At 44.9% G+C, this 11,483-nt stretch overlaps 1 protein-coding gene across 1 annotated transcript; it reads right to left on the bottom strand.

Annotated features, from left to right (window-relative positions):
- Positions 1 to 500: 500 nt before the first annotated feature.
- On the bottom strand, positions 501 to 5,599 carry hp (haptoglobin). Its single transcript, XM_018752401.1, has 4 exons — positions 5,472 to 5,599; positions 4,939 to 5,003; positions 2,195 to 2,463; positions 501 to 1,364 (listed from the first exon to the last, which is right to left on the bottom strand). The coding sequence occupies exons 1-4, from the start codon at positions 5,474 to 5,476 to the stop codon at positions 792 to 794; spliced, it is 912 nt and encodes a 303-aa protein (XP_018607917.1). The 5' UTR covers positions 5,477 to 5,599; the 3' UTR covers positions 501 to 791.
- Between the last annotated feature and the right edge of the window lie 5,884 nt (positions 5,600 to 11,483).

Below are 11,483 nucleotides of genomic sequence, written 5' to 3'. Positions count from 1 at the left end.
TTCCCAGTGTATAAAGCAGGATACACACCTCGCGGGACGCAGGGAGGATAATGCTCAAACCAGGAAATGTGTAGGGCGGCCCTAGTGAACGGCAACCTGAATCCTTTACTCTTGATCCTGAATTGTTTCACTAAAACCATCCAACTATAACCCTGGTATGGACTGGCATCCCATTTAGGATGTATCGTGTCCACCCTTCTGCCCTGTGCCTCTGGGATAGGCTCCGGACCACAACAACCCTCACTTGGACAAGTGCTTAATGACAGCTGTAACATGTGAGTTAAATGAGGTTATTCCTATATGGCTAAAAACTTAAGCTAACAAAAAAATGAAAAATAAGATAGTTTCCCTTACGGGTGTCTCACTGGGGGTAGTGACAGGTGCATCAGCATTGCAGAATGAAGTATTATTTTATGAGCTGTTTAGTCCATTGATTTTTCCTCCCAAAAAGGATCATTTATAAAGCGTAACCAAAAAAGAAAATGCTCTCACTGTTAAAAAATAGTTGTGTAATGGCTTTACTTGACAAAGGTGGTGCGCTGCTGGGATTCAGGTAATAAGAGAACACGTGTGTATGTATGGGTGAGACCATCGCTCTTTATTGACTTGGTCACTCAATATTGGAAAGAGCCGCTGAGTCGCCGCTGACAGGATTCCCTTCTCCGGTTCTCATGAGGCTCGATCACTGTGCAGAATTCACACATTCCTCATGCAGCAGACATTGAAATAGAAATTTTCGTTGTGTCTCGTGTGGAGACGGGCCTCTCCGAGAGCTTGCTCTGGAAGGACAGTTAATTGGGGACCTGTAGCGAGTACATTTTGTTGAAGTATTTGGTGCGGAGGTCAGCGTACACTTCCGAGTCCTCTCTCATGACGCTGTTGATCCACGGCAGGTAGGCAGACAGCTTCATGTAGACGGCGTGTGTCCTCAGTGTGCATGTCTTGTCATACGACAGGATCCCGGCAGCATACACTCTGCCTGTGGTACTGTCCCGGACGGCGAAGGCGCCACCACCATCCCCGAAGCACACGTTCTCCGTGAAGGTGCTGGGTCCCGTGCAGAACACCCTCCCGTCCACCACGGGGAGGCTCCCGCTGCCCTCATTATACTCCTTCTGGCAGGCCTCGAACTTGGCCACTGGGAGTACCAGGTACTTAAGGCGGTCTGCGAAGGTGAGGTGAACGCCCCAACCCCAGCCTGCCACCAGGCCATGGGTACCGACCACCTCGGCCAGGTCCTCACCTCTCTCGGGCAGCGGGATGGGCATCACGGTCATGCTGTACTCCACCGGTTCCTTCAGCTTGATCAGCGCCAGGTCGTTGTCCCAGTCACAGGTCTTCTGGAATTCCGGGTGCAGGACCACCTGCATCAGGGTGGAGTGGAGATGGCGTTCATTTGCATCAAATGGTACCCATTGCTATGCAGTTTTTACTTAGTTTCACTCAAAAAGTTTACAAAATCAGTTCCATTTCAGGCTCTCAGTCTCACGAAGGACAAATCAGACACCATGAACCCCAAACCTCAGTCAAGCTCTCTCATTTTAAATTGCTCTCAGTAATTTATTATTCAATAAGTTTTACACATACACCATATCTAAAAGTTCCAGCAGTACACCAGACTAGGACCTTTGAGGTGTTGGGGAAATTAAATTTCACCGCTGTCCTTATAGTGCTTTTCATTATGAGACTCATTAAGCCTGCTTGATTGACATCCTCAGCCGTGAGAGCCCTGCCGCATACTTTTCAGCTCCTTTACAGACAAAAATTCATATTCTGTGTCACAGCAAATGATCCTATAATCTAGAGAATGAGCGTTTTGCGAATTCGTAGCTGTCTTTAAAAAGCACATCGTATTATTTGCCGCTGTACTCTATTTACCCGATGGTCACTTGTGAAAAGGTCTCTCTGGACATCAGACCTCTGTCTCAGTCATCATCCTTTTCCTCAACCTTAGAGAGCAGTGAGATGGACTTCTGCTGGTCACCAAAGAAGGTGTGCTAGTTCCCATCCCTGGAGCAACCCTTCTGTTGACTATTGGTGTGAATGGTCTATGAATCCATACCCAGTTGTATTAGTCGAGGTGATATATCAAAGAGCGCTGAATCGCAATTGTATTCTTTTGGCATACAAGTGGTTGCTAGGGAACAGAGTCATGTGATGCCATCGATAGGAGGGCACAGTGGGCTGAACTCACCTTCTCCACCAACACCTCGTTGGAGGAATCTACCAGTTTGCGATCGGAGACTCCCAGGTACACCCTGGGAATGGTGTAGTTCTGCCCCTTGTTGGTCTGGCGGCTCTTGTTGACGAAAACATTCCTGCCGGCGGTGAGGATCCAGCGATCAGAAATAAGCGCCCCGCCTCCGAAGCCGCCGTCAAATATGGTGTCGCCGAGACGCACGAATGCGTGCCAAGGCACATCTCGAGCCAAGGAGCCCCCCACCATGCGTCGGGGTCGGTGGGCTGTAGGGTATGGCACCATGGCCTAGTTAGTATCATGCTACAAAGTACATCAGCATCACGTCACACTGCATGTTTCAATAGCATCACGCAACTAAACAGCACCACACAACAACACATTAAACTCATTCTGATACAATGCAACATTTCTAATCAAAATCATGTGGTGCATTACAACATTTCACCATCAGTACAATGGCCCAGGGGCACACAGTACAATATGCATATGGTAAATACTAGAATGCTGAAGTGTAGCAGTGACTGTGAAGGGCTGTGACCCCATGCCCATCAATCGGGCTATAGTGACACAACTCAGCTTGGTCTGTCTGGCAAGGGGTCCTCTTCAATGAATGAAGTGTCAAGAGTTCAGAGTTACAGCAAATGCAGGTGAAAATGTGTATGGTTGCAGTTTACATTTATTTACTTTGCTTTTCTCCAAAACAACTTCCAATGAACTCTATCTAGTGTTACCAGCCCATACACCTTATTCACCAAGGTGACTTACACTGCTAGATACACTACTTAGACTGGGTCACTCATCCATACATCAGTGAAACACACTCTGTCTGTCACTCACACACTATGGGGGAACCTGAACAGCATGTCTTTGGACTGTGGGAGGAAACCAGAGCAAACCCATACAGACTAAGTAGAGATCAAACCCATGTTCTCTCGTACCACCCAGGCACTGTGAGACAGCAGTGCTACTTGCTGGGCCACCGTGCCACCACTGGCGATAAGTTTAAAGGAATGTATAGTCACGTGCTATAGTATTAAAATAATCATGATAAATCTGAGTATTTTTATTATCATCGAGAATTTGTGTATTTTATGTATTTCCAAATGTGTACTTTGCAAGAGAAACTCAGGTTAAGTACCTTGCTGTGTTGTTGAAAAAATGGGTGTGACCCTATCATTTTTGGGTTAAAAGCCCATCTAGCACATTAATTTCTTGTATCACAGGTTACTGGTTAGAGCCCCCCCTTTCACTTGAAGGACACAGGTTTGAATCCCACTCCTGCTGCAGTACCTTTGCCTAAAGTACTTACTCTAAGTTACTCAAGTAAAAATTACCCTGCTGTGTAACTTGGTAAATCACTATAAGCAGCGGCCAAATATTGCAAACCACTTTGAAGAAATGTTTCATATTGCTGAATATAAGTAACTCATTACCTGACATTACAGCTTAAAGTCTCTAGATTCTGAAAACATGGGATGTTGTTAGGTATTTATGTGTTTTCAATATCAAAAGAAACATTAGCTTTTTGTGATATTTTGTTGTGCTCCACTGGTGCTCTGTGAGGAAAATAAGTGGGATTTTTATTTGACATTTATTTGTTTATTCGGCTCATGCTTTTCTCCACCGCTTTTGCAGTATCAAGGTACTCAGCACCCAAGTTTAGTTATTAAGCTGCTAAGTACTTGTCCAGGTCATGGTGACATCCCGACTGGGAACTGCAACTCTCTCCATCAAACCTCTACAGCTGATACAGAACACTGCTGCTGCATGAGTTGTGTTTGACTTGCCGAAGCGTTCCCATCTATCTCCTCTACTTGTTTCTCTGCACTGGCTTTCTATAGCTGCCCAGATTAAATTCAAGACCCTGATTATTGTCTACAAATGCATCAATAGAACTGCTCCCAGCTATTTATAAGACTTGATCAACCACTACACCCCAGCCAGACCCCTTCGCTCATTTACTTCTGCTTGCTTGGTGGTCCCGTGCACGAAAGGTAAAGCACGGAGGTTCTCGGTTCTGGCTCCATTGTGGTGGAATGACCTCCCCCGCTCACTCAGGACTGCTGAATCTCTGTCCACATTTAAAAAGGGTCTGAAAACTCATCTTTTCCGGACTCACTTCGTCCATCACCTCTTAAGTTCACGTAAGGTATAAATGTTCATGATCATGCTCGGATCAGTTCTTTACACAGCTACTCCTGCAATGTAACATAAATGCAGATATGTATCTCAAAAAAAAAATAGTAGGAAGGCGATTAGGAATCGTCGATATTCTGAGTTTTATGCAACTACTCGTGTGATGAACATTGGTTCATATGGTGGAAAGAAGCAAAATAACTGTACTTAAGAATCACATGTCTGCAACTATGTCTCTTTTTCTCCTAATTTAATGCACACATTGTATTTTCTACGAGATGTACGTCGCTTTGGAGAAAAGCGTATGCTAAATGAATAAATGTAAATGTAAGTAGCATGCTGAAAGGTACTACAGCTTGGGTTTTAAACCAGACTCCTTCAAGTATTAGGCAGCAGCTTTAATTTCTATGCCACCTGCTGGCCCACTATTGACAGCTAAAAGCTTCCAAAGTCAGTGAGCCTTAGTTTTCCAGAATAAATTAACTGGAACAGGGTGACATTTACCCCCTTTTCTGTTACAAATGTGGTCAGGCTGTGGTTTTGAGGGTGTTGGGGTGCAGAAGTGTCCACCCTTCAGTATCATCTGGGGAAGGGTGTCCTACCTGCTGTCAGCACCACGCTTGCCAGGCACAGGGCGGACAGAAGGAGAAGCTTTCCCAAGGAGGAGCTCGGAAAGAGAAAAACACCCAGACCTTACCATGCAATGCAGTATAAAGACCTGCAGCTTCATTAATTATCAAAGCTGAGAAAAGTTACTCATTGTGCAGGAGAAGTCATTTCTCAATATTTTCGAACAGCTAATGATGCCTCTGCAAGTACCGTAAGCCATCATGAGTCATTTTTATAGAAATAATGATTCTCAGACCTCTGTTAATGCATCATCACTTCAGCTTTCTTTATTTTAAAATTGGCCAAATCATGCAGAAAGTTCACAAATATGCATTATTCTCGAATATTTATGGATTTTTCCCAAAGTTGAACATGTTGGTGCTTAAAGATATCAAGCATTGATAATCAATTGAAAGTCAATGTAAAACTACATGTAATGAAAGTTGCTTTAGGAAAGATGCCTCCACACCAGTTAAAATAAGAGTCACAAAAATAATATTCCTAGAATAAAAGACACCAAACATACCACATTGTGAAGTCCACTGTGAGTGCAGGAGCTCTTTCGTCTGGACCGAATGAGCGTATGAAGCCACGACCCAGAGTCCGTTCAGTTTTGTAGCCACTTATTACATCAAAGTCTTCCAAAGCCCCCCAGGTTTACCAGAACTTATCAAAACTTTCCCGTTTCCCAATCACAGCGCAAACAGACCAGGCACGATTGTCACCCTGGAATGTCTCCAGCTTGTTTTCAGTGTTGAAACATGATGTTTGGAGTTTGTAATCCGAATGAGTTCACTTCTGTTTGGTCACGTAATTCAGCCCTTCATGGATGAAGTTGCACCCACCGTCAGGGGTCCACTGCTCCTATTATTTATTCAGTTTCATTATATTATTTCATTAGCTGATGATTTCCTTCAAAACAACTTACATAGTTAAGCTAATGACATCAATTGACCAACTCATGCAGCAGGGTAATTTTTACTGAATCACTTTAGGGTGAGTACCTTGATCAAGGGTACTAGAGCAGGAGGTGGGATTGGAATTTGGATCCTTCTCTTGGAAGGCTGTGTCTTTAACCATGATGCCACCTGTTGCCCTGCTGTTGTGAGTTGTGACTGGAAGATCCCGAGTCTTTATTTATTTATTTATTTATTTACTTGCTATGGTATCAGTATTGCATTGTTTTTATTTTGCCATAAAGCAGCACTAATGCCATCCCATGAAGGATGAGAAAATTTTTGGTTCCCCAAAAGGCTTCATCTTGGAACTGCTGTTGTTTGCTGCACTGGCAATATGCTCTGGGTTTGAGTGTTTGCCAAACTCACTGTGTACAGAGTAACTGACAGTCACAGTGTACCTGTTTACCAGGAGGATGTGTCCTAACAGGAACCCAGCATACATTGTCAAATTTTGTGCAAAGTCATTAAATAATATATATCTGCAAAGAAAATGACAAAATATATCATTATACACACACACACTTTCTGAACCGCTTGTCCCATGCAGGGTTGCGGGGAACCGGAGCCTACATTTATATACACACACACACACACACACACACACATATTTTTAGAACCGCTCGTCCCATACGGGGTCGCGGGGAACCAGAGCCTACCCGGTGACACAGGGCATAAGGCCAGAGGGGGAGGGGACACACCCAGGACGGGACGCCAGTCCGTCGCAAGGCACCCCAAGCAGGACTCGAACCCCAGACCCACCGGAAAGCAGGACTGTGGGCCAACCCACTGCGCCACCGCACCCCCCTACATTTATATAATTGTTTTATTATAGAATCTTTTCATTTGTTGAAAATTTATTTGACAGTAAGATCACAGGTGGAGAGTTTATTCCAGAAAGAGCACCTCATATTTCTAAAAGTTGTGCAATGCATTCTGTGCTCGTTTAACACATTCTCTCCAACTTTTAGTTAGAAAACACAGATGCTTTTGAAACTTGGGTGTCCTGAGATATCGCAGGTTTGCCCAATCATGTACATTACCACAGATGCCTGTTTAATGTTCTACTATGACTTGAGATAAGAATTTCGTTCTAATATCAGCTGAGATAACGGTTTCCCAAACCCTCTTTTGATTTTGGGAAGAAGAACATATTGCTCATTTATCTACTAAACACTGCAAAGAGGTTTTGCATAGATCTGCATTACTTCATTGTATGTTTTACTTGGTGTTACTAATATTGTATTACAAACACAATTAAATATGAACTATTCATTAGTTAGACAGCTAAAATTTTAGATAGATAGATAGATAGATAGATCTTCAAATCTATAGTACCACTATAAAAATGCATCTATGGATCCTAGGCTTGGTTCACTGCACAATAATTGTAGGTCTATTTCTGTGAACTTTTAAGCCATTTCTCTAATATAATCAGTATAGAGTCTTGGCAGTCAGATGAACAAAAAAACAAAACTTTGTTAATCTCAAAAGTTAATTTTTTTGGGTTGCAGCAGCACACAACGTAAGTACACTCAAAGACACAAATGGAGATACGCTGAAGATACAGGGATATATAAGTACATATGTTATATAAATTAATAACTTAGATGGAGTAGATAATAACGATGGCCTAGTAATGGTCCTGCTTTTTGTCACTAAGGTGTTTTTGGAGAAAATTCCCTCTTATCTGTGTTTAGTCTTTCCAAGACTCACCTCCACATCCTCCTTTTCTACAGTTTATTCTGTAGAGCACATGCTTATTTCCCGTGTTCATGAATGTCTTTTCAGAAGGAACCCCAAGTGAGTCTACAACATGCCTAAGGAATTCGGTGGGGTTCCCAGTTCTCCCCCCACGACCAAGAGCTCTAGGAGGGGTCACGTTTAGTTTAGTCAAGACAAACAATTTGAATTTGATCACTGTTTATGACATGGCAGGAAAAAATCCCCTGGACTCAGGTTTTCAGGACTGTGGGTGAGGAGCTCTTGTTTACAGATGTTCAGCACTTTTTCAGCGGTATCTACAAAGGTAATGTGGGCCACATGGACTCTTCAGGTCAGAGAGTTGGTGGCATTTCAGCAACTCCTCCACTTGCTTCTTCATTCTGCCTCTTTGGGCAATTTTGTTTCTGCAGGCCAATGGCAGTGACACAATGATGTGTACTCAGCTGAAGTGTTTTACCATGGTACAGAGCTGACAGCTGTGAAATAGCACCACTGCCATGTTGTATTACTGCATGTCCTGATGGACCGGAGAGAACTGGGAGCAGGAGCTGTTTTATGACAACTTTCTTCTGTAGCTTAGTGAAGAACCCTGTCATTTGCCCATTTGTATATTTATTCACCAAGTTTCCCAGCAGATGATGTTCAGAAGGCACATTTTGTGACATGTAGAAATAACCTGAAAAATCTAACACACGCATGCATGCACGCACACACATGCACACACACACACACACACACACACACACTGTCCGAAACCGCATGTCCCGAGCAGGGTCGCAGCAAACCGGAGCCTAACCCAGCAGTGCAGGGTGCAGGGCTGGAGAGGTGACGACAGACCCAGGATGGAACACCAGTCCATTGCCAGGCACCCCAAGCAGGACTCGAACCCCAGACCTACCAAAGAGCAGAACCCAGCCAAATCTGCTGCACCACCCCGTGCAAAAAGTCAGTCACTTATTATTTATTTATTAAAAAAAAACATTGAGACAATGTTTCTCTGTTTCTGCTGTTTTTAAGCCGGTGTCATAGGTACTGTTTTATTAAAAAGTATTTTTGACATACAGCATCCTGATACCACATATGTAACAAACTTTATTAGGAAAAAACTGAGAAAATGGAGTCTGAAAACCCAAGAACTTACATAGTAGCTCAAGTCAGTCGGTTTAAGTCCAGGGGCAGGTTTCACACCAAAGTCCAAGGGATAACCGTACCCCTGGCACTGAGGAAATGGGACTGGGCACTGGGTTGCAGGATGGTGAAAGACAGGCAGGTGAGGTTGTGCAGACAGTAGGGATTAAACCAGGGAAGGAAAAGACAAGGAGGCAACAGCCAAAGGTTAAGTGGCCAGCAGGCAGAGAAGCTGGGGTATGGGCTACTGTGGATTATGATTTGGTTGGTATCTTGAGTAAGTTGAAGGGATCAGCAGAGAGTAAGTTGGATAGATTGGGGGAGGTTATTTACAACTACGGAGCAGAGCAATTCGGGATAATGCAGGTGAGGAGTAAGAAGCAGCTGGGTGTCGTGAAGTCAAGGCAGCAGGCGGAGATACAGAGGTTTGTCCTGGAGAGAAAGCAGCTGAAAACACGATGGAGGCGAGCTGAGGAGGAGGAAAGGGAAGGTATTTGTGTTTGCAGGCTGGTATAAAGAGTAGACAGACTGTATTAAGAAAGGCAGAGGCTCTTAGGAGGAGGGAAAAGAAGGAGAGGGCAAGGGTGGTGTTTTTCAGAGATCCTTTCAAGTTTGTGAAGGCTCTGTTTGGTGAGGGGAAGTCTAGGATGTTAAGGGTAGAAAAGCAGGAGTTGGATGGTCCCCCTGTAGGGGAGATAGAGTGGGAAATAGATGTGTGGCCCCCGAGGTGGGGAGAGGTGCAAAATGTAGTGTGGCGGGCAAGGACCTCTTCGGGACCTGGCCCAAACGGGGTACCTTACTGAGCGTTTAAGTGTGCACTGGGTGTACTAAAGTTGTTGTGGAGGTTGGTGGCTGTTGTATGGAAGAAGGGGGTAATTTCCAAGTTGTGGCGAAGAGCGAGAGGAATTTTTATTCCTAAGGACAAGGATGCTGTTGGGGTAGGCCAGTTTAGGCCTATTAGCCTTCTCAGTGTTGAAGGGAAGATCTTCTTTAGTCTTGTGGCAAGGAGGTTGGTAGCATACTTGAAACCCAACAGGTTGATTGATACCTCCGTGCAGAAGGCAGGGCTTCCAGGATGCTCGGGGTGCTTGGAGCACACCAGTATGATTTGGCATCAGATTCAGTCTACTAAGAAGGAGAAAAGAGATCTCTGTGTGGCTTGGATTTAGCAAATGCTTATGGGTCAGGGAGGCATTCAGGTTTTTTAAGGTTCCTGAAAGTGTTACGAGGCTGGTGAAAGCCTACTTTTCAGATATTCAGTTTTGTTTTAGTAAAGAAGGCTATACAATGTCTTGGCATCGGTTGGAAGTTGGAATCATGGATAGATGTACAATTTTGCCATTGGTTTTTACAATGGCAATGGAAGTTATTATAAGGGCTTCCAAATGCGTTGTTGGTGACGAAAGGCTGCGGTATGGGACGCACCTACCCCCTATTAGAGCATTTATGGATGACATGACGATCGTTACGGCTACGCCTCCTTGTACGCGTCGTTTGTTGTCCAAGCTCAATGATAACTTGAAGTGGGCTAAGTGAAGGTTAAGCCAAGTAAATCAAGGAGTCTCTCAATTGTTGGTGGGAAGGTGGTGCAGCAGAAGTTTTGTATTGATGAGGATGTAATTCCATCTATTCTGGAGAAGGCAGTTAAGTGCTTGGGAAGGTGGTATAGTTCTGTGTTAAGTGATAAGGAATAGATTGTGGCACTAAGGGAGGTGGTTGTGAAAGGTATAAAGAACATTGATGCGTCCCTCCTTCCTGATGAGTTAAAGTTGTGGTGTCTGCAGTTTGGGCTCTTGCTGCGTATTGAGTGGCCGCTTACAGTATATGAGTTTTCTGTCTGGGAGGTTGAGAAGCTCCAGCAGGTTATTAGTACGGCAGTAAGAAGGTGGCTGGGAGTGCCACGCTGTTTAAGTAGTGTAGTGTTATATGGTAAAGGTATGTTGGAGCTGCTGGTGACGAGTTTAGTGGAAGAGTAGAAATGTGTGAAGGTGGGTTTGCAGCCGACTCTAGCAGAGTCAAAAGATGAGGTCGTCAAAAAGGTGGTGCCATTGGTGAGGACAGGTAGGGGGTGGAACCCCAGAAATGTGGCCCTAAGCGGTAAAGGGGTGCTGATGTTGTCAGACACGGTTGGACACATGCAGAGGGGGAAGGCAGGGTTTGGCTCGGGCCGCATGCGGCGGTTGTGGAGTGCTGCCTCAGAGGCAGACACACGGCGGATGGTCATTGAGCAGGTCCGGGGCAGGAAGAGGAGGCGAGGTGTGCAAAGGCGGTCTCATTAGTTAAGCAGGGTCAGTGGGTGAACTGGGAAGGCATGGAGAAGAGCAAATTACGCTGGCAAGATGTATGGGCTATGGAGACGAGCCACCTTAAGTTCACTGTTGGAGCGACTTTTGACGTGCTGCCAACGCTACAGAACGTTAAGCAGTGGGCAGATGGTGATGGTTCTTGTAAGTTGTGTTGCGGTGTGGTGACGCTGAGGCACATTTTGTCAGGGTGCAAAGTTAGTTTGGGGCAGGAACGCTATACTTGGGTGGTGTGACATGGGTGGTGAATTCCTTGCTTGTTTGCTGTACGGCTAAAACAATTGGTTTTGTGCGGACAGGAAAGAGTAGCACTATGCAAGGGCAGACGTGCCCCGGTAGGTGGGGTAACGCACGGGATTAGAAGCTGTTGGCTGATGTGGGCAAGCAACTCCAGGTTCCGCAGGTCATTGCTGTTACGTCACTGCG

The sequence above is a fragment of the Scleropages formosus genome, chromosome 11, assembly GCF_900964775.1.
Source record: "Scleropages formosus chromosome 11, fSclFor1.1, whole genome shotgun sequence".
In the NCBI taxonomy this organism is placed as follows: Eukaryota; Metazoa; Chordata; class Actinopteri; order Osteoglossiformes; family Osteoglossidae; genus Scleropages; species Scleropages formosus.
This window is presented reverse-complemented; position numbering and strand designations above follow the sequence as displayed.

Bases quoted from the DNA above. Each gene is read 5' to 3' on its own strand.
- hp (XM_018752401.1), bottom strand. The intron at 2,464-4,938 runs GTAGGACACCCT...CATACCCTACAG, and splicing joins AAGCGTGGTGCTGACAGCAG to CCCACCGACCCCGACGCATG. The intron at 1,365-2,194 runs GTGAGTTCAGCC...ACCCTGATGCAG, and splicing joins ACGAGGTGTTGGTGGAGAAG to GTGGTCCTGCACCCGGAATT.